The sequence below is a fragment of the Protomyctophum bolini genome (genome assembly GCF_963924005.1).
Source record: "Protomyctophum bolini genome assembly, chromosome: 2".
Classification (NCBI taxonomy): domain Eukaryota; kingdom Metazoa; phylum Chordata; class Actinopteri; order Myctophiformes; family Myctophidae; genus Protomyctophum; species Protomyctophum bolini.
The window spans coordinates 18,018,426-18,042,987 of NC_137863.1; the positions used below are offsets into that span (position 1 = coordinate 18,018,426).

At 44.3% G+C, this 24,562-nt stretch overlaps 1 protein-coding gene across 7 annotated transcripts in view; it reads left to right on the top strand.

The window, feature by feature from the left end:
* Window positions 1–3,324: 3,324 nt before the first annotated feature.
* Window positions 3,325–24,562, top strand: part of magi1b (membrane associated guanylate kinase, WW and PDZ domain containing 1b) — a 241,975-nt gene continuing 220,737 nt past the window's right edge. For all 7 annotated transcript variants that reach the window (XM_080782423.1, XM_080782424.1, XM_080782426.1 and 4 more), the window contains exon 1: window positions 3,325–4,366. In XM_080782423.1, the coding sequence (XP_080638549.1) occupies window positions 4,060–4,366 (307 nt within the window). In that variant the 5' untranslated portion in view covers window positions 3,325–4,059. The remainder of the gene's footprint in view (window positions 4,367–24,562) is intronic.

The window sequence follows — 24,562 nt, forward strand, 5'->3', positions numbered from 1 at the left end:
GATTTAGACGTTTGTAGAATCTGCCTCAGGTCTTAATGGGTTAAGTATGACTGGTGGTGATAACTGACTATCCGAGGAGGAGGTTTTTGGCTTAAAAGCACACTCACTGTTTCGCCGTCCATCTCATATCCCATCCCATCCAGGCCAATGGCTTTCCTCCTGTGGGACCGACCCACAGTACTTTGAATGTTATTTTTAGGTTGGGAAAAGCTCATCTGCTGTTCCCTAGGTGAGAGATGCCCAGCCCATCTGAGTGTGTGTGTGTGTGTGTGTGTGTGTGTGTGTGTGTGTGTGTGTGTGTGTGTGTGTGTGTGTGCGTGCATGAGTGCGTGTCCGGCTTGTCCCTGGGCTGCACACAGCACAGCAGCTGTCTAATGTCATGCACATCTCTGTCTGCCCTGCCTTTCTGACTTCAATGAAGACTTTCTGTCTTCAAATGTTAGAGAGCGTAAAAAGGGGGCTCCTTTCCGGGTCCATTTTTTTTACACTCTCTGGGTTACTACTATTGAGGAGAGACTTCCGCAAACTCGACACTCTCTGGGTTAAATTAACGACTTAACTCTGCACTCTTCAGTGCATGTGACTCATTCACTCTTGAGACATCACTCTCCATTCTTGTGTTTGCATTTTCATCTATCTGTCTATCTATCGTCCCCTAGCTCAGTGGTTCTCAAACTTCATGTGTTATTATATCTACATTTTTGATATTATTCAAATATTTGCACAAATATATACAAGCTCACTGTGAGCTTGTGTATCCTGCAAAAAAACCTTTTTGCACTGCTCAGTTCACACGGGTTGTGATATTTATCCTATCATCAAATCATGTGATGTGTTTCATATTGAGGTAGGAGGAGGATGATTATATTGATGGCTTGTGTGATGACAGCGGCAGTGCAGTGGTGCCAACGAGTGCTGGTCTCTCGCTGTGTCATCAGGAAGAGTAATGAATGAACACTATACTATATGAACTGATTTCAAGGAGGCTTTATTTTTACCCTTCACTCAAGATATGAATATGATGCACGCATTCATGTGATGCAATGAACTGTGTTGTTTGAATCCACATGCTTATCTGATCCCCATTCCTCTCTCTCTGCCTCTCCCTCTCGCATGCACACATGCACGCGCGCACACACACACACACACACACACACACACACACACACACACACACACACACACACACACACACACACACACACACACACACACACACACACACACACACACACACACACACACACACACACACACACACACAGATATCATATGGTATGGTATGGTATGGTTATGGTATGGTATGGTATGGTATGGTATGGTATGGTATGGTATGGTATGATATGATATGATATGATATGATATGATATGATATGATATGATATGATATGGTATGGTATGGTATGGTATGGTATGGTATGGTATGGTATGGTATGGTATGGTATGATACAAGAATGTCTGGCCATATTGGCCACATAAAAGGGGATGTCCCATGTCCCACCCAAAGAGAGAGAGAGAGAGAGAGAGAGAGAGAGAGAGAGAGAGAGAGAGAGAGAGAGAGAGAGAGAGAGAGAGATACTTGAAATACTGCTGTCAACTTTTAAAAGTTTATACCGAGCTAAGCTTTATATGGATGTATAACTATTTCTGACAGAATATGCACACTCTTTTTATAGTTTTGTAAGAAAGTCTTCCTTCTATGTTGCAATGTAACAGACTCTGTTACTCTTACACTTATTTATTTCCATTTATATTAGTTAATTAGTTAATATTTAATTACCGGTATACATACATTGTTTTTGTTTTTTTGATTGCTTTATTCCAGTTTTGCTTTGGCAATGTAAACATCCCAATAAATGCCAATAAAGATACTTTGAATTGAATTTAAATTGAAATTATTTGAACTGAATTGAGAGAGAGAGAGAGAGAGAGAGAGAGAGAGAGAGAGACCAGTCCAACCTGAAGTGTTGGAGTCTTGACAGACAGATCACACAGACTACGACCCACTGTAACCTTACCTGACTATAGGTTGTCACCTCACCTACATACATTCCACATTAAACCATTAACAACAGATGTGTGGGTGCATGTGCGTGTGCCTACAATCCCTCCTCCATCATGACCAGAGCAATTCCAAATGTACCCAAAGCTTATGCTCCGTTAGCAATCTGTTTGATTCAATGGCTGTTTTCATTTGCACTGTTATTACTCACTTGATGATGATGATGACGATGATCATGATTCTTACAATTCTTCCTCTTATCCCCAAATTCTAACTTTTTGCGTGTTTTTCCCCCCATAAATTAACGCCCTACCTGATCATACCTCAGTGTCACACAAAACCACCAAAGGTAGCATATCTGCAAGCACAATACGTGGCAAATTTGGTCTCCCATGCAGGAGTAGACCCGGAATTTTATAGGGTATATAGGACATCAAAGCTATGGATTTGCAGCTTTTAAATCAACACTTGATTGAACTGGGACTCTGGGAGTGAACTGACTCAACATTAATGATTAGTGATTCTCAAAGTGGGGTCTATAGGGACCCATCCTCAGCCTCAGGGTTCTTTGAGGGGGGTTCCAAATGGACCCCCTTACATATCTGTAAATCTGAGAGTGTGCAAATAAGGGTCCATTTGGTTCCATTTTCAGTGTTGCCATGTCTGCTTATTAAACATTTCATGGCAAGGACCGCAAGATGTATTTGTCTGCAGACCCCCACTTGAAACATTTGTGCCAGAGACACGTGACGTCCCCATATAAGGTTTGTGTTATTATGTAAATAAAATAAAAATACTAGATATTTCCATTTCATATTTTCTTTTTAAATATAACATGAAATAAAAAGGCTGATCTACAAGCTCGCAACATGTCGCATCGAGCTTGTAGATTTTCAAATAGCTGTAGCCTAGTCGCTTCTTTTTTGGGCTGTTGTTTTCATAGACCTGCAGGTCTTGCAACATTTGGAAACACTGTCCATTTTGCACATTGCAAGCACACTCTCAGAGTAATGGAAATATATATATATATATATATATATATATATATTTTTTAAAACGTTTGAGAGAACCATAGGCTACTGGCCTGAACATAACTCTTTAGGACCCAGTGTGAAAAGGTGTAGTCCACAGGATTCCCCTGGCTGCATCCAGAGAGATCAAGTACGCATGCGCGGGCGGTCCTGCGATCAGCAAACACACGCACGCGCATGCACACACACACACACACACACACACACACACACACACGCGCGCGCACATCCCAACGAACGGAGAGAGAGACTGAGAGAGAGAGAGAGAGAGCGAGAGAGAGAGAGCCGGGGAGTCCACAAAACACACACAGCGGTGTGTTGATTGTACCTGCGTGGCTGCTGCGACTGGACTGGACGCCGAGGACAACACGCACCAACTTTTTGCCTCCCGGGATAAGTTATGAGGAATAGTTTGGGAAAGAAAAAACACTCCTAAGCGAGTTTTATTTGGATAAAGACGACAAGAGTCACTCGGGAGACGGGGAGAGGATTTATAAAGTGGAGCAAGAAGAGGAGAGGACACAACGTCGCTCGCGCGAGTGAGTGGCACTGAAGATGACAAGACACCGATAAGAGGATTAAAAAACCGCCAAAGAATGCGACGGGATATGAGAACTTAAAGAAGAACAACATTTTCATTGTGTTGTTTACTAGCCGCCGGGGTTTTGGCTTGGCAGCAGCATGGAGTGATAATAAAGAAGAAATGGCTTAAATATAATGTAACATTCCGTCGCTGCCTGCCCTGGTGTTGTTGTGGAAGTAAAAAGGAAGAGAGGAGAGAGAACTGCGCTCGCGCTGTCACACGAGCAGCAGCAGCGCGAGCTCATGTTCCTGCTGCGGTGGAAGAGAAAAAAGAAAGTTTAGCCGCTGTTGATAACTGGAATAATAGAACACACACTCTTTCTGTGTGTGTGGAGACCTACTACTGTGTTGTTGTGTGAGTGTGTGTGAGTGAGAGAGCACGTGTGTGTGTGCGTGCGTGGGAGGGGGGGGGACGTTATTTTTTTGTTTTGTAATTAACCTACAATGTCCAAACAAGTAGTGCAAAAGAAGAACCACTGGACCTCCCGGGTGAGCGAGTGCGCGATCTGCAAGGATGCGGCCACCGGTGAGCTGAACGTGCCGCTGCTGGGGGGCGCCGAGCACGGCCAGTTCGCCTACGTGGGCACGCCGCTCGACGGGGACACGGTGCTCTACAAGCACGGGAAACTGGTCGAGGGGGGTCTGCTGCTGGAGGTGGAGAACCTCTCCATATCGGGGCTGCCGCTGTACGACGTGCACACGGTCATCAGGAACTGCAGGGGGCCCGTCAGGTTGAAAACGGTACGGCAAGGTAAGGCTGGCGCTCATTCATTCATTCATTCATTCATTCATGACGACCTTTTATTGGGAGGCTACCTGCCTCCGAGGGATGGAGCAGTTGTACACATTGTTTGTTGTTTATTATGCGGGTTAGCACATTGTTTATTGTTTATTATGCGGGTTAGTGAACGGTAGTTAAACATGTTGCTGTCTCTCTCTCTCTCTCTCACACACACACACACACACACACACACACACACACACACACACACACACACACACACACACACACACACACACACACACACACACACACACACACACACACACGCGCGCGCGCACAAGCTGTGTGTGTGTGTGTGTTTTCCTTAATGATTATTTGTTTTTATTGATTGGACACTTTATTGGACAGAACAAATGCAAACGGCACAAAAAAGTCCTGGGAACTTGTTGTTTCCATTCCATTGTGGTCCCATATATTCAATGAATCAACATGCATAGCATAACAGAACACCAAAATGCAATATCATCAACACAAAACACTATTTTCTACATAGTATTAAAGGGGGTGGGGTGTAGGCAGTGAATGCCATCATCTTATTATTTTCAGGCCTGTTTTGAAGGGCTGGTGTCATGGCATTCCACACTTTGGTGTCAGTGCACAGTAGAAAGATAATTAAATGTTCTATAGGTGGGTGGCACCAGCCAGGTCGCTGTTGTCGCTCCCTCTAGTATTCTGGCTGTGGGTGTCGCTCAATATTTTGGGGTGGTTAGTCAGATTATATGAGGGTATTGTGGGCAGAGCACTTTTGATTATCTTGAAAGCCGATGCCATTTTTAATTGCTTAACCCTGTCTTCTACCCTGAGGCCATCCTTAGCTAAATGTGTTGGAGATAGGTGGGTTGTGGGCCCCAGGTAGGGAAGTGTGAAGAGTGATACAATATGGTACAACTACATATTGAGTTCAGTAGCTTGATGTCATAATATCAGTATCGTCTCTCCATGCATGGCACTACATTATACTATACTAGGCCACTGGAGGCCTTTTTGGTTGTATCCATTTATTTCATCTGCATATACTACTGATCCTGTAATACAATGGTTCTCAAAGTGGAGTCTGGGGGGGAGTTCCAGGGGGTCATCTTGTAAGGGGTGAGTCTCCCTGGCCCAAAACCTTTTCCGCAGCGAAATGCACATCGGTTTGGGGGTCCGTAACGTGAAAACAAGTTTGAGAACCACTGCTGCAATAAATAGCAGCGGCATGAACATCAGGCGAGTGTGTGGGCCTGGGTCACATTGGTCAGCTTGACTCAGCAGCATTGGCCAGGCAGCTTGACACTGAGCCATCCTGACAGCCTCCCGGTGTAGCAGAGCACACTGCCGGCCGGGGATGCCCGGAGCTGGGGCTCTGCCAAGTAGCCAGCGGTGGGAGACAGAAAAAGAACAACTACTCCTGAAGGACAGATGGCGTATTTATAACCTTGCGTAAACAACAACAGCTGCGTGGTATTATGACGTTGCTGTCGTGCAGAAACCTCTTAACTCCATATTTGAACCATTTCGTGTTTTTTTTCCCGTAAATTAATGCCCTACTCTATCATACTACAGCGTCACACGAAAGCATCAAAAGTAGCTTGTAGATCTGCTACTTTTGCCGTTTTTGAACGATAAAAGGTTTGTAATTCGGTCCTAATGCAGGGATTTGATTCATTTTTATTTGCGCGAGTTAACCTTGTGGAGCAGACTCTGCTATACAGTATATGAATACATATCTTTAGTTTTCGTTGTCTTAAATCAGTGCAAAGCAAGCTAAGCTACTGGTGGTATAACAGGCATACATACTGTACGGTAGGCCTAACGGCTTTGTAAAACATGTCGTCCAAGTCGGTTCAAACAATGTGCAGCCTAGTTCAGTCTCCTTTCATCTCCTTCCCTCTACTGTTGTTCATGAACATTCCAGACAATAAAGAGGAAACTAGCTTCTCTTGGCCAATCGTCTCTCTCTCTCAGAGCTCCCGGTGTTCCACCAGGACCCATTTCCAGATCCCATCCTGGGGGGGTGGATGATCTTTACAGTGTCATGTGATCAAATTCCATTTCCAATTCTTAATAATTCATGCTGTCTGGGAATTTCCCCTCCCTAATCAGCCTTAATTGGAGAAATATGTTTAGCAACAGGGGCCATCTGTAGACTCCAAGTGACCTAATTTTACCGACAGCCTCTTCCACTTACCACAGTCTTAATAAAGCAGTGATAGCGAGAGGATTTATTGTCACGGTACGTTGGCCTCACTGATCATATTCACGATGCTCACTATTGGCGTTGACGACTGCAATGACTTAAGAGAGGACATGTTGAAGTCGAGTTCCATGTCGGAAAGGTTTCATCACTCTCCTCAGTCACGTGAGCGCGGCAGCACGCACGCGTACACACAGAAGCACTGACATAGCTGCTGTGTGGCTGATCTGATAAAGAGTTCTGAACCGATACTGCTGAACTGATTGTAGTGTTTGCTCAATGCTCAGAGTATCATTGGAAGCTGGAAATGGCATGCGCAAGCGCACACACACACACACACACACACACACACACACACACACACACACACACACACACACGCGCGCGTGCGCACGCGCACACTCGGACTCAGACTCACATTCTCTCTTGCTCTCTCTCTCACACTCTACCAGTTCAGAGACTCTGCATGGCCACATTAGTCTGTATTGATCCTAACCAAAGCTGCGGGAAATCATTAAGTGGATTATGTAAGGAACAGTTCCAACAGAGAAGTTCTCCACACATAGGCCTACAATACATACTAGAGAGGAATACGTTCTTCTATTACTAGAAGAATGTTATTCTTACTCCCCACCTTGCAGTTAAAGAGGCCCAAATAAATGCATACATTTGAACATGTAAATTGTGGTTTTATTATGCACATATACGTACTCTACGCTCTTAAACAGTTCACTTTGTTGATGGGAAAACAATCTTTTTGGAACATTCACCCATCATAAATCAAAATATGGGTCTGTTTTTTTACATAACATAATCAATGTAAACAAAGCTATTACAGCCAGGCCAAAAATACAACGAGATGATGAACTGTTAATTTAAGGCTCATTCATAGTCTGGATTTTCGGTGGTGAGGTGACCACCGCTCTGGTGGTGAGGTGACCACCGGAGCTGAAAAAGCGTTGAGCGGTGGTGAGTAAAAACAGAAAGAAGGGCTAGTGAGTGGTGACGTCATGTTGTAGTTCAGTGGTCACCTCACCACCGAAAACCCAGACTATTTTTTTCCCTTTCTTTTTTTTCCCCAGGGAAGTAGCTGAGCACAGGTGCTCATTTTCAGCAACGCCCTGCACATAGAAACACAGACAGACACACACACACACACACACACACACACACACACACACACACACACACACACACACACACACACACACACACACACACACACACACACACATTAAAACCTGGGAGCTGACCAGTACAACCACAGTCTTATACTGTTGGCCACTAAGCAGCTCCAGGGGGAGCAGTTGGGGGTTCAGTGCCTTGCTCAAGGGCACTTCAGCTGAGTTCACCAGAGTTTTCCTGCCTGGCCAGGGAATCGAACCGGCAACAAGGGCGCTCCTCTAAGCCTTAGGCCACCGCTGCCCCAAAATATGAATGAGCCTTTAGTCTGCATTTTGTGAGTGATTACTAGAAGAGGAGAGATTATTGCAAACTTGTGGGCATTATGGTCCCCCAAAGTTTACAGACTCTATACTTTGTTTTGTTATAATGTATGCATGTGTGGGCATTTTTTATTTTTTTGTCAAGACGTCCACATAGCCTTGTGGCACCACATAGCGGGTAATACCCAGGACGTCCACAGACGTCTTGGGCACACAATCTTTAAAAGCCGGCGGTCTTTTAGTGGTCCCAGTCACCTGCATTGCTCTTGTCCGTTTATTTTTTGTTTATTTGTGGTCCACCTATACAGTAGCTAGTTGTGTTATATTGCAGGGCTGTGGTGCCATGAATTTCTGGAAGCAGAAACCCCCCCCCCCCCCCCTTCTCCATATGAGTAGCTTGCTAGGCCTCTCCTGTTGTAATGTACAGGTGTGTGTGTGTGTGTGTGTGTGTGTGTGTGGGGGGGGGGGGTTGCTAATTGCTATACTTGTGATGACCAAATGTCCCCACAAGTATAGTAGAATTTGAAAAATGTACAATTTTACAAGTTTTAGATTGGGGTTATACAGGATTTGACATTTGACAAGTTTTGGGGGTTGGGATTTTCCCCCACTATTTTATATGTAGTCGTGCGGCTGGCACCGACAAATTTAGGCTTGCGGTTAGAAATGCCTCCAAATAAAAAAGGGTAATTCCTAAAACCGTTGTCTTAAAATGTTTATGTCCTCACAAGTATAGTAATATACACCTGCGTTTGTGTGTTTCTGACTAGCATTGCATGTGGAAGTGTTTATTAGTGTTCCTCTTGTCTTAGCAGGAACACATGCCGTCTTCTACCTTTTGTATTCTTTGACAGCAGTGGAGCTGCTCCACTTCCTTCCTCTCCTCTCCTAGCCTGGCTTTATAGGCAGCAAGGTCTGGCTTTAATTTGAGGGATGGGGTGTGTGTCTGTGTGTGTGTGTGTGTGTGTGTGTGTGTGTGTGAGAGAGTGTAGGTACTGTATATGTGTGTGTGTGAAAGAGAGAGAAATAGAATGCACATCTGTATAGTGTAAACAACGCATCTGTAATGAGGCCACATGTACACGGTAACGGTCAGAAGAGAAAATTAAAACGTGCCGTTGCGTTCTTACTTTTTGAGTGTGTGTGTGTGTGTGTGTGTGTGTCTGAGTACAACCTATTGGCCCCTGCAGCTGATGCTGATTGGCCTATTGACCACAATGAAGGGCTTAGACATGAGGCGGAACATTTTCAAAGATTTCCACTCTGGAAAGGAGTTTCACTTTGTTGTGGTTTCTAAACGGAAGGCACATCTGATATTTCATTTTGCCGTTTTTTGTAGAGGCCTACATTCTACGTACAGCATGTGCATCTCTCTGCCCAGCGTTATGCACCGCATTGAAATACACTAGAGGCTGGGACACCGATACAGACGAAATGGGCCATGAAATGTTGTTGTCGGTGTCGCCAGATCTTGTGAGAGAAGTAAGCAACTGGGTCTACGAAAACAAACCCAAAAGCAGCGACTATAGCGTAGGCCACATGAGCATCGGATATATTTTAAAATGGCAAGCCCAATACATTTTCAAAAATAAATCTGGAAAAAAGGGACATTTCTTTATATTCTTTTTCAAACATCTGGTACAGGGTTCACAAAATAACCCTAACCCTAATATGTTAAATACATATTAATTTGTGTTTGAAAAACAGTTGTCTAAACAGAGGAAACAATCCCAAATGAGCAACTCCACTTGGCACTTTAGAAACAAGCCCAAAAACCGCAACCGGCAACTAACAATATTTACAAGCGACTTCACAGAAAAACAAGCCCCAAGTTGCTTAGAATAAGTGGACAATACATGGCATCACTGGTTGTCGTCTCCCACACGACAGGACACGACACACTCTTCCTGTTCTTGATTGCAGAATTCCGTTTGTCTTCCCGATTAGCTCAAGTGTAGCCTGTTGTATCGAGGCCTCAATAGGTGTTGGTCACACTTGCCGCTTGCAGTTACACACAATGTCAGGGGAAGGACTCACTGATTTTACAGCGGAGAGAGTTGTACTGAAGAGGACAATGGGCACATCCACCTCCTCATCCTGCACCATGCAGAGCTCCTGTACGTTCTCAGTGGTTAATCAACCTTTTCAGGCCGTGACTCCCCAAAATAATGAACCCCTCACCCTCATAAGCACTTGGAATGTATAGGAGTTGAGGCATTCAATTTAGTTTGACTCAGTTCAACAGCGCAGTGAGCTTAAAAGTGAGTTCAGTCATCCAATACATTAGGTGTGTGTATTCACTGTATACAGGAGGGGCATGATGTCTCTTATTTTTTTGTTGTTGAAAATATCTGTTTATATGGGTGATGATTGGAACAGACTGTGCAAAGAGGTCCAACCTGCTCTCCAAGTCCACACATTCTTCCAAGGTTGTGAACTAAGATTTTCCGAGTGGCTTTGTTTGAATGGCCAATATCATAGCACATATACATTTATAATAAATCTCTTTGGCAATAATTGCTACTAGCCTGTGAATGGAGTTACCAGGGAAGTGGATACGGAGAACACAATGTGCTCCCGGCCGTGTTCAAGGCTACTGTACTGGCGTAACTATTATAACACAAATGAGCCCTGGAGAGCCGCTACGAACAACATCTGTCAGCAGGTTGTACGAGGCTCAATGGTCACCACTTAAATATACTAGAATTTCGCCCGCCTTCGGCGGGCTCATCCCAGTGTCGTTGCAGCGCAATATGGGAAGAAGGAAATTGCCGGAGTTGACAGAGTCCACTTCATGTTTCAGCTGTGTTTTTAAACTCAGTAGTGTGCCCTGCAATAGAGCGCCGCAGTCCCCGCCCCCTTTCAGAAAAGCGAGTGGCCCAGGAAGTGAAAGCCCCATGCATTCTGCCATCGGCACTTTTAATATAATTTATTTAAAGACGGTTACGCCGCGGACAAAGCCAATTCGGATCGTGACGAATCATGACAATGAACACAATATTTTGGGACGATCAAATCATTAGAAAGAAGAAAAGAAAGTCAGGAGACAACACTATTGTTTTATTTTTCGTCTTATAAATTATTTGATCGGCCCAAAATATTGTGTTCATTGTCATGATTCCACCCAAGGTTTTTCACTCAACATTGATGGATCCACTGTTACACCCTCCACCCGCATCCGCAACCTTGGTATCATTTTTGACCCCACCCTTTCATTCCTCCCCCATGTTAACCAAGTCACCAAAACCGCCTTCTTTCACCTCAAGAACATTGCCCGTCTCCGACCCTCTCTGTCATTTTCCGCAGCCGAAACACTCATCCATGCTTTCATCTCATCCCGCCTTGATTATTGCAACAGTGTCCTCTACGGCACCACCTCCAAAGTCCTCAATAAACTGCAATATGTCCAGAATTCAGCTGCCCGCCTGCTCACCAGTACCCGTTCCAGAGACCATATTACACCTGTCCTCCGTGACCTTCACTGGCTACCGGTTAAACAAAGAATCCACTTCAAAACACTCCTGACCACCTACAAAGCTCTAAATAACCTGGCTCCCCCTTACCTCTGTGACCTCCTCAAACGCCATGCCCCCTCTCGCTCCCTCAGGTCTGGTGATGCAAACCTCCTCGATGTCCCCAAAACCAAACTCCGTACGTGGGGGGACAGAGCTTTCGCCTTTGCTGCCCCAACCCTGTGGAATGCCCTCCCTAAGGCACTCAGAGATGCCCCCACCCTTCAAACCTTCAAATCCACCCTCAAAACCCACCTCTTCAAAATTGCCTTCCCTAGCTAACCCTTTTCACTGTCTTTTAATGTTCTTTAGCTTTTAGTGTTATTTTTCCTTTTCTTTCTATTAAAGTTGTTTTTAATTTGTTGTTACCTCTGTAAAGCCCCCCCATGTAAAGCGTCTTTGGGTACTCAGAAAAGCGCTATATAAGTTTGAGATATTATTATTATTATTATTATTATGATTCGTCACGATCCGAATTGGCTTTGTCCGCGGCGTAACCGTCTTTAAATAAATTATATTAAAAGTGCCGATGGCAGAATGCATGGGGCTTTCACTTCCTGGGCCACTCGCTTTCTGAAAGGGGGCGGGGACTGCGGCGCTCTATTGCAGCTGGAGGGCGACGCGACACACACACACGCCCACACACACACACACACACACACACACACAGAGCGATGTGTGGATAAATCAGAGATTTGGGAAATGTGTTCTGAATGGGCCTGAATATATGTGTGTAGGCTGCAACAATGATTTCATAAAGTGTAGTTTAGTTTTGAACAGGCAACTAATGTAGTGATACACACACACACACACACACACACACATGATTTGTCGCTTTTAATTGATTGTTTTTTTTTACCTTGTTGTACAGCACTTTGTAACTGTTGTTTTGAAAAGTGCTTTATAAATAAAATTTACTTTACTACTTACACACACACAGACAGAGCGATGTGTGGATAAATCACTGAGATTTGGGAAATGCGCACGCAAGCACAGAATGCACGGCGTTACAGGAATCTATAGGTCACCCGTTTTGGTGTGACACACACGGCTTCCACATTTCGCTTCATACTGGGTGAAAGTGTCCTTCCAAAAATTATTTTTTCGCTCGAAATTGTTATTCACAATGACATTGAGTTGAGGTGTTTTTTTAGGGTAATTGTTGCATAAGCGCTATTTCGCAATGGAGTCCCGTGAGGCGGGCAATCTCACTCCCCTCCCCTGTGTCTGAAGCAGCTAGCATGGAAGCTATATGGAACCTTTCCCTCCGAGTGCCAGTGCACAGAACCATGCCGTTATCCACGCGTCCATCCGATAGCTTTTAATGTAAATGTCCCATCCACTGAGCAAAAGCGATATAAGCGCCTTATTCATTCACACACACACACACACACACACACACACACACACACACACACACATGCACGCACGCACACACACGGGCGCCTGCAGACCCAGCTCCCAGCGAGTGGCGAGTGCTGCTGCTGCAAGCAGTGAGTGTAGAGTAGGCGTGGCGCAGCATTAGAAGGGCGCAGCAAATACGACATTGAGGGGTAGAAACCATCCCGGGCGCGTGGTTCATGTAACATGTGTGTCACTGTGAAAGACTGGCCCCATTAAGTGAACGTAGTTGGCGTAGTAGACGCCAACATGACGATTTTGACGTAGGCTGGTGAGGTTGAGCAATAATAGCGTGTTTGACAAAAGTAATATTTAAACAGTAAATAAGACATTTGTGGCGAATGCAATGTAGTCTATATGTTTTCTGGGAGTGTGCAGGTTTTATGTTGCATATAGAGATGTGTGGTGAAAGTGTGGTTCGGTCGGAGAAAGCTGTTGGATAAACGGCCATGTGCTCATGTACCCCTGTCTATTAGGGTAGCAGGATGCCCGGCGCTTTCTTCTGTCACACATGATGAAATGGGCAAGTGCTTTGGGTGTCAGAAGAACAGAATCTAAATTTATCTTCGGAGCTTAATATCTAGCTGTCTCTGTCTTATTGGGCTTCAGTACCCCTAGACTGAGTATCTATTAGTCTGTCTATATACAGTGGAGGATGGCTTGACAAAGCTACTCAGAAGGCCTCTCTGCTTTTTACTCCCACACTGTCAATCCGGCTGTCTTGTTAGCATAATCCCACCGCTGTGAGGTATGGCGATTATCAGTGTTGGTGTCATCAGCTTGTAACCGTAAAGTGTTTAAGTATTATCTACCATTCTATGATCTTTACTGCACATATTTATTTGCTTAAAATATGCGTGTTGCTGTGCTCAGTGTGCTCAATAACTTGTTTTGGCATCAAGATTTTTTTTTTTTTTCTTTTCTTTCAGGGAAAAAGAAAGGATGTTCCAACTGTCTGTTAACAAAATAACGTTTTAACAACGAGGCATGCACTCATGGCCGATTCTGTATGTGTGTATGGCAGGCAGCCACAGCATGCTCGCATTGCCGCCATGTGGCAGCATGTGTTCTATGGAAGCATGTTGCACACTGAAAATAGCTGCTTGCGATGTGTTGTGAGCTTGTAGATCTGCTATTTTCAGTTATAGTTATTTAAAGACTATTTGAAGTGGTCAAATCTAGCAATAGAATATGGTCTCGGATATGAGATAATGTATTTCTACAGTACAACATACAGCCTTACGTGGCCATTGAATCCACTGTCCAACAAAATATCTAAACCGTTCTACAACGGCGGCTGTGCCTCAGGAGGTAGAGCAGGTCGTCCAATGATCCCTGGGTCGGCGGTTCGAATCCTGGCTCCTCCTGTTCACATGTCGAAGTGTCCTTGGGCAAGACAGTAAGACACTGAACCCCACCTTGCCTCCAGTGGTTGCCACCATTGGAGTGTGAATGTGGGAAGTGAGGACGCTGGTGTTGACTGTTGCAGCTTCACCTCCCAATGTATGAATGAATGGACCATTGTAAAGCGCTTTGAGTAGGCACGTAGTGCATAGAAAAGCGCTATAAAAATGCAATCCATTATTATTATTACAAGCTTGAGCTAAGAGCTGTCTAGATCTGCTATTCTCTCGATTCTCTCTACATTTCATTTGACTATTATAGGTGAAAGCTTATAATAATTTCATGCCCAAAATAGGGACGCCAGCTTGACAGTTGTTGAATTTGAGGAGAATGTGGCGGTGTTGCCATGAAAATACAACGCAGCCTGCCTTTTAAAATGTCCCCCTCCACTTTATATTTCTCGAATCAAGTCCTTGACATGTGTTGCTGCCCACCACAGAGTACAGACTAAAGAAAAATCAATAGGCATGTGTATGTCTCTTAGGTACCCATGTGTAATTGCATTTCCTTTTCCTAAACATGGTACCTTTAATTATGGTGTGTCTGACTGCACAAATCTCATTACTGTGCTGTTGTGTTCCCCACAAGCTTACACACTGATGCCTGCACAAGTCACTTCCAGTGAGGGGATATCTTTGGCATTTCTTATAAGACAGACCAGTATTGATTAAGAGGATAAGACCCAAGTGTACATGTGCATGCACAAGCACATTCGGGGTCCCTTGCGTTGTCTGAAAAAGCCAACAGTGCCAAACTGTGCAAAACCCCATATTCACATATGAATTCATTGTCAAGAACAATATGGCTGCCCATTTGATGTGAATATGGTTCATCTGCCTACTGCCTTACGTAAGGTAATTTCCACTGACCGGAATGCACAAATACCCGCCCCCGACTGCCCAGACGCAAAGAGGGAGCGCTCGTTTTGGTTTGCTTGATAATAACCTATGCTATCTGCACCGCAGCTTGCTTACTTAAACGGTGTGCACGCTGGCCTCGCCCGACCAACGGCTGTTCGCCCTATATACCTAGTAGCTTGCTCGCCCGGGCCTCAAGGTGCGCCTCTGTATCGGCGCACCTGTTTGAGTGATTTAAAAAGTTTGTTTTGTTGTACAAAACATTCATAGAGCATAACGCAGGACGCCGAGTGAACCAAGATGACCCCCCCGAGCACCAAACCGGTGGAAATGAGACACACATGCGGTCAATTTTTTTCTTCTTCCTTCTATTCAAGTGCATCTCTTTATCCTCCCACCCTCCATTCATTCTTCATCTATTCTTTCCACACTCTTTGTTGTATGAATGTGTGAATTGTGATCCCTGTCAGGGGATTGGGGGGGGGGGGGGGCTTTCCAATCTACACTGCTAATGAAAAGACAGATCACTTGTTGTATGGTTTGTTATGGACAGGGTGTGACCGGACCAATGGGACGGCTTTATTTGGATGTTAACCACATGAACCCTGGCACAACTATTTTGGGGATTCATTCATTTAATAGTGAAAATATCCAATATCCAAATGAATTAGGTCAAGCTTGTACATGACCTTTGACACAATCTAAACGTCTCAATAGAAGAGCAGGGAGACAAATACAACCACCATGACAATTGTAGAAGTTATGTTGTATTACAGGTTTAAAGAAATGTGGCCGGGTGGGACAGTGTGGGGTAAAGTGTTCGGGTGAGTAGCCTTAGCCTAAAAGATAGCTTGCTTCTGTGATCGCTAAGTTTGACATGCAGTATGTTTAGTTAACCAAACTGAATCGACAGTCCGTTCCGATGAGGAGAGGAGAGGAGGCAGTGAGTTAGCAACTCGCACTGAAAAGGTATTGCTTTTGTTCCGGTTATTTGCAATGTGTACTAGTGCAGTCAGTAATTAAAGTTTAAGTTCGCTCTCTCTCTCTCTCATTAGCGTTGATGTGTTTGTTTGTATTTTCGGGAGGTGTATATCCAAATGTAACAAAAAGTTAATTTAAACGTGGTTATTTCTAGTGAGTAGCATGCTGTATGGGATTGGGAACTCAACCTGTGTGTTCATTGACTCAACGTGCACGCAGTGGTAGCAGTTTATATCTTTTGTGAGCCCTCAATTCATATTATGATAGATGTGCTCATTTGGTATGGTAACATACAGTGCGCAAATACTCATGCTGTGTATTTACTGGTTGCATGCATTTCCATGTCTTGCACAGGTGTGATCACAATTCACGAGTGGTCACTGATTTAGCCATACTGAATTAATCTGTAGGTTTTTTTATTTTGATTTATATTGTGATTTGCAGATCTGCTAATATATGCTTACGGGCTGAAGTAGTTAAGTCACTGTAATTGGTGGAGACCTTGGAACCAGATTTGAATTGGGGAAGACAGGCCAGATGGTCACATGTGTTGTTGTTTATGCGCAGGAAGCTAGCACCGCCACGCATCCGTCTGACGAGGAGAGAGAGAGAGAGAGAGAGAGAGAGAGAGAGAGAAAAAAAACATTGTTGCGGTTGCTCTTCCAGGAAGCATTTTGCTAATTGACCTAATCAGGCTTTATCGCAACCCCCCCCCCCAGCCCATGTTGATCATCATCCCCTGCGCCAAAAAACGCTGGCAAAGTCTTCCTTCGGTTTCGGTGAGGAGTCGTCGAGCTGCCACTTCATATTAACGTGGAAAAGAAATGCCGGTGAAATCAATGTGTGTTTGTTTTTGGACAGATGTAAATGAATCCTGATATTATTTTATGACCACAGTTTTAATGTGCATGTACATCGTACGTGCATGCACGCAGATTTGTGTGTGTGTGTGTGTGAGTGCATGTGCGCACGTGCGCGCACACTCACACATGGCACGTGTACAATTCAGGAGTTGCCTCCAAATCTTCCATCTGGAAATGTGGTGGTGATTGAGACCAGTAGTGGCGGACTGGCGGTGATTGAGAAAGCATGTGTATCCTGTGGTTATAGCAGGGAAACTGTCGGTGAACCATTGGCTACAGTAATATGTTACGATACCGGGGGTGGGGGGGTCATATCCACACGACTGTGTCATCAGCGTCACAGGTGGCCTCTTCCAGCTGATGGATGCTCAGGAATAACTGTGGCTAGCAGCTGAGGACCAAGAGACACAGGTTAACTCACAGTGTGCATGCAGCCATGCAAGCCAGTCTAGAGATGTCCCCTTTTTGTCACTAGATTTTCATTCCACTATGCGGGCCTTCCATCATAATCCTATGTTGGGTTGTCCCGATCCGATCATGTTATCGAATCGGGACAACTTCACGGCATGCCACTGTTCCGTTCTGCTCAAAGAAGTGACCCTAAAGATCGTGGCAGATCATTTTCAAATGATCGGAATCGTATCTGGAGCAAAAAAGACGTGATTGGGACATTCCTAGGTTCAATATTATATCCATATCATAATATTCGACAGGATATTGTGATTTTGGATATTGTACTTTTGTGGTATTGCATAATGTGTTCACACCCGTGTGAAGTGAGGGGCACTCTTATGACCATACATCATCTCATTTAGGCCAATCACAGTTTGCGTCCACACTTTTGTCTTCAATGTTTGTGTTTATGCAAACCCTGGACATACGAGGGGCTAGCTCCCCTCAAAAATATAAATATCGGATCGGGAAAAACCTCTAAAACGTGATCAGGACATCCCTAGTCCCATGTTGTGCTGATAAGAGCAATGGTCAGGCAAGTATGGCCAATTGAAGTGCTAAACACTGCTAGAACAGCAGCACCCAGGTCCACTGTCATCATGTCATATCTGTGCGGTTTTGTGTTCGGGAGGTAGAGGCAAAGAAATGATCAGAGTGAGTCAGTGAGTGGGGGACAAATTGCAATTTCACCCACTTCCGGTGGTACTTTGGGATGTTTACGATCATGCATGGATTAAAGTTCTCAGTTGCCACAACTGATTTCAATCATTTGTATTCCATAGAAGCCCAGCCTGTCTTTTATGGAAGCACGTCGTGCACGGAGAATAGCCGATCTGCAAGCTCACAGCACGTCATGCTGCAAGTCTGCGACGTGTTGTGAGCTTGTAGATCGTCTTTTTTCAACTATTGGATATTTTAAGATCAAAGAGTATTTTAAGTGAAGTGAAGTCAACACTAGTAGGCAATAGAATACATGTTCAGTTCAGAAGCATCTTCCATAAAACATGTCTCAATAAAAGACAGGTCTCAGAAATGTCATAAAGCCAAAGATTAAAGCCTGCATCTGTGATTTCTTCAGCTGGTTGGCTGTAATGTAGAATAGCAATAACATATATTATAGATGGATACCCAAACGTCATAATTTTACAATATTGTGCCAATTGTTTAGGGAATGGAGCACTTGTGTCGCCGGGTGAATCAACGCTGAAATCACAAATTAGGACTTCTTTCGCCTGACAAAAGGTTTTCAGTCATGGGATTATATTATTTTAATTTAATATTTATTATGATTTATTATGATACTTCGTCGCTGTGCGATGGCCGGGCGTGATGCCAAACATTTTTCATCTCGTTTCAACTTTTTTTCCCACTGCTCTAATGACGCAGTGAAGTGTCAGTCATCAAATCGTATGTTTTTGTTTCACTGTTTATCCACAAGTCTGTTCCAGAAAAGAGATATATAATATAAGGCTCTTTCTTGCTGCTGTTAACCAGTTCCCTGAACCATTTCCCTTTCATTTACCAGTGTATGACTTCATCTGTGACTTAAGTTCAGCTGCTGTTAACCAGTTCCCTGAACCATATCCCTTTCATTTACCAGTGTATGACTTCATCTGTGACTTCAGTTCAGCTGGCCATGCTTGGTAGTGTTGGCCTTTGTTGCCCTTACTCGGCTAGTGTAAACCAGTGGTTCTCAAAGTGGGGTCAGTCTTTATCCATATTTTATGCTTTTGGCTATTATATCTGCTATTACAAAAGCAGATTGTCTATTCAAAAATAGCAGATATATCAGCTTGTACTTGTACTTTGTTTGTTTTTAACTCATGAGCATGCCCAGTCTTGCTCTGGCCTTGTCTATCTCTCTATCTCCAGTCCTCGGGGTCAGCTACTGGGCTGAGATTCTGAGAGGCAAACTCATTGCTTCATCAACACCTTCTTAATGACTAACACTCCATATCTTGACCAGGCATGAGATGAAAATAATTTGTAGTGAAGTCCCTCTGTTTGGTTTAACCCACTGGGAGGAGAACTTGGGTGGGGTGTTTGCCACAAAGGACATTTTACAATGAGGTTAACCACTTGAGACCTATTTTATGCTTTGTGCGAGCACAAATCTACAAACTCAAAGTTTTTAGAGAGTGTAGATCAACAACATGGGGAACCCAGGTTGAAATTGGTTGAGAAATAGGAAACCATGTTTAAATCTTGGGTAGAAGAGGAAAGTAATAGTGCAGCTTTAAAGCAAGTTGACCATGTCAATTGCCCACACTTACATTATTCATTAATTATGCACTACATTTACTAAACATTTAAAGTCCACTAAATTGTGTCGACTAAATTGGCAGAGCCATAAATGGATGAGGCATTAGTGTCGGCATGCTAGAGAGGTGTGGAAATGTATCGGTTCCAAGATGCATCGTAATGCGGACGTGGATGATTGGGCATCGATGCAGTGACATTACAGAATGGATTATAGCCTGCTAACTGTTATCGTTGATTTCCCCATTACTTCCGAAGGCGACATCGCATTGAAATGTGACGATGCATTAAGTAAAGTAAGACATTGGTTCTCAAAGTGTGGTCCAGGGAGGGACCCCCCAGGGGTCCTCGGGGAGGGTTTCAGGGACTCCCCAGCAAAAGCAGTTACCGGTAATCACTATCATTTTAACCGTGATGTTATGTATGTGTTGGCTATTCAAAAATAGCAGATCTACAAGTTCTACAACCCGTTTAGCTTAAAACTGACAATCTGGGCACATTTCCCAGTGAAATAATCTGTGACTTGACGTACACAACAAAGGTTGTGCAAGAGGAAGAGAAAAAGATACAGTATTGCCGTACAGATGCCAGACCGTCTGTGGCGGTTATGTTCCTTTTAATGGTCACAAACACACATAAAGAAAAATGAATGCTATAATATTGCTTGCACTGACTGGACACTTATATATGTATGTATGTATCTGTCACGCTCTGTTTCTTAGCCTTTAGCTACTGCACCAGTCCAGCTGCCACTTGGTCAGACATGCAATTTCCAGTCTGTTTGGTTTTCTAGCCCTTTCACAGAGGTCAGGTTTGCTCTGTCAAGCTTAGCGTTGGCCTCTCCTTCTCCCTGGTCATATGTACACCATGGGAGTGTCTTCTGTTCTGTCCCAACGCTGTGTGAACGGACAGACATCTCCCTGGTCATATGTACACGATGGGAGTGTCTTCTGTTCTGTCCCAATGCTGTGTGAACCAACAGACATCTCATTGTCTTGCTTTCGTTTCTTCTTTTGGATTTTACGGTGACTCTTTATTTCCCTTGCTTCTTACATACATACTCCGCCCTCATACATGTATTCTTATTTTTCTGCCATATGATGTACACACCCACCGTTCTCATATACTCATTTTAGTAATAAATATTAAGTTGCACAATTAATCGAAAAAAGATCTAGATTCAGACACCTATGTGATCTCCTTTATAAATTTGAGCAAGTATCGTGCAGCACTAGTTGGCTATCCATTTCATTTTAGTTATTGCTCTTCTGTTTTTGCTACAAGAGAGAGACTTTAAGAGAGGTTTAAGTCAAGCACTTTGATGTCTGTTTAAAGCCACAGTAGTTGGCTCCAGGTGTCACATTTTGAATGTACTGTAGTAATGTTCAACAACTACTATTTTCATGGGAATAAAACAAACGTGTGAGAATGGTGATCTCAATTCTTGTGGAGGGAAATCAAGCTTCACATTTGAGCAAGAATCGTGCAGCAATAATTTGAGACGAGGAGAAACTCACAATTCAGTTTTTATTTAATTTATTAAGTTGCGGAAATGAGCTTAAATTCACACCACCGTGTCTTTCTTTGCCCATATATAGAAGCTATGACCCAGGGTTACGTCCCAGGCTTGTTGGCATCACGCCCATACTAGCAGAAAAGAATCCTATAAATGCTCAACAACAGCACTGCGAGTGACTGACTAGCCTCTCCATGGCTGAGCTTGTGTGAAGCTGAGGCTTACCACATTAATTGCATGCCGTCGATGCTATTCTCGACCCGTTCCTGTGGGCAATGTGTTTTTAGCTCCGTGTTGCGGGTCAAAGTGAGCGTGGGATACCGACCGTCGTGGGGTGGGTTCCATTTGTCACTCGTAATGGCAGCGCCGCGCCTATCACAAGGGCTTACGCAGATGCACACACGCTCGCACCCTCGTCTCTGGGTCAGAGATGCACGCCCTGGGGTTAAATACATAGGCTTAATGCATACAGGGACTGGCATGCACTTATGGTGTCACATACCACACACACACACGCACGCGCGCGCGCGCTAACGCACGCACACACACACACACACACATGCACGTGTATGTTGCTACCATTACCTTGCATTCGTACTCAGGAATGCTCTGTTTACATAGCTGGGGATTTTAGAGTCGGCCGGTTTCTGGTCAGGTGTCTGTTGTGTGTCACTGACAGCTTTTATTGGCCCCAGAATGGCACACCCGATCCAGCTTAAGTTCTGTATCTCATCCAGGCTTCTCTCTCTCTCTCTCTCTCTCTCTCTCCCCCCTGGGTTTTATGGAGAGACAGCTGACACCGTGACATGCTGCTGTGTACTGGTTCCAAGAGAACATCAGAAGAATCATTGACATTATGTTTTAATGTCACTTTAATCGGTATATCGTTGCCGTCGGGCAGAAACCTCTCAACTCCATATTTTAACTTTTTGTGTTTTTTGTACAAACTTGATCATGCTACTAGCTTGCTTCACACAAAAGTATCAAAAGTTGCAAGCTTACTTAATTATTTAACGTATTTAACGTTTTATTAACGTATCCTGAAAAGTAACTGTTTTGGACATATGAGGTTTCCCCCTGACGGAGACGATATTATACTTGGTCGTATCACGATGCTTGCGTAGTGAAAACGGCGGAACTATCTAGAGCCCGACCGATATGGATTTGTGTGGCCGATCCGATAACCGATAAGATAGAGGGGGACAATCACCGATAGCCGATTTGCCACCGATATAGTGATTTTTTTTGCTGGAATGAAAATAGACCTTTTTTCTGTGTGAATTGTGCAAAGATGTTGTGCCGATATGATTATGCAATGGTACAGACACAGTGACAGTAGTAAGGACAGCTGCTTTCTTAAACCAATGTCTTTATTCAAGACTTTTTTCCAACTTATTCAGTCAAGTGAGCTGCTGGGCAAAACATATCACTGCACCAGTAGTAGTCTATTTCACCAGCAACATGCTTTAATTCATATCGCGTATATCTGCGAGAAATTCACCGATACGATCCAATCGGCCAGGCCCATATATGGTCATATCGGCGGCCGATATATCGGCCGGCCGATTATCGGTCGGGCTCTAGAACTATCTCACAAACGTGTCAAAAAATAAATACAAATACACGTGTTGTGAGCTGAGTATATCTGCAATTTTTGAGTGGTGCAACCACTCCAAGGAACAGCAATGTCCGTGTTCACCTATGTGCCTATGTGTTGGTTAATGAGCACCAGTATATGACTGAGTACCAGTAGACTGGAGAGGGGTGTAGTGTACTATAGTGTGTCTGGAGAGGGGTGTAGTGTACTATAGTGTGTCTGGAGAGGGGTGTAGTGTACTATAGTGTGTCTGGAGAGGGGTGTAGTGTACTATGGTGTGTCTGGAGAGGCTGCGTGTCGGTGATGATGAATAGCACACACGCTCCTCGCATATATTCTGTCTCAACAGACTTAAATCCTCCTTTCATCTCTCTGCGGCGGCGGTGGTGATGAGATGGGGCCAGTTTGTACAACACAAGGCTACGTATTCCCCGTAGATACAGCCTATCAATTTAGACTCAGTGCTACGAGGGAGGGCCCCGCTGATTGTCAAACTGAATTCATCTCTTCTCCTTCCCCTGGTCCTGGAATTAGATCTCCTCTCCCTCCCTAGCCAAGCGCATCATTGTAAAAAGCAATGTGCAACATCAGCACGCCTTTTTTATATGATCTCTCTCTCTCTCTCCTCTTCTGTCTATCTCTCTTGATGATGTACCCACTCGATGCACCCCTCTGTGAAATGACAGTTCCTATACCGATGATGTATTGCACCAATCTGCTTAACACATCGAGAATCACTGACTGTACTTTGTGAGAGATCCATCGGTGCCAAAAGGCAGGGGATTTGCCAGCAAACACAGACGTTTGGTTTCTCTCCTTGTCCTGAAGCTCTTACTGGGCTCCAGAGCTCATGAATTAAGACACGGCATCTCATTTCCCTCTGGAGTTCTTAGGCACCGTGTGGCGCACACAGACAGACTCATACACTCACACACTCACAGACAGACAGACAGACAGACTCACACACTCACACACTCACACACTCACAGACAGACAGACGCACACACTCACAGACAGACTCACACACTCACAGACAGACTCACACACTCACAGACAGACTCACACACTCACAGACAGACTCACACACTCACAGACAGACAGACACACACTCACACACTCACAGAGACAGACACGCACACAGAGTCATGCTCTTTTTTTGTTTTGTGAGCCGGCTGATTTCTTTTCCTCTTGGTGTAAATGGAGCGATGGGGGGCAGCTGTGAGTGGCTTGCTGAGTCATCAGGCACACGACGAGCCCCTCCGTGATGCCGACTGTGGGGTTATGGCTGAGGACATGCCAGGTGTGCTAAACGCACACGCTGCAGATGTTATCGTTGCTGAGAGGGAGTGGGAAATTTAACTGTGCTGAGTCGCTACAATGCCCACACCTATTTTAAACTATTCAGAAAATGTCAAAAATAGAACATCTTCCACCATATTTTGATAGTTTCTGAAAACTATTGGAAAATATGTGGATAAAATAAATCGGGACACTGATGTGAAGAAAAGTCGGATAAATGGCTTTATTTTGTACATTTTGCACGGATGATAGAAGGTTGTTGTGTGCTGTGTGCACACGTAATGTGCATACACGGCTCCAAACGAAAGCTTATCAGTGAAAACAGCTGTGGGGAAACTTGAATGAGTGTGTGATAGTAGCGTAGTGGCTCCCAGCGCTGTCACATTCCATTGCTTCCTGA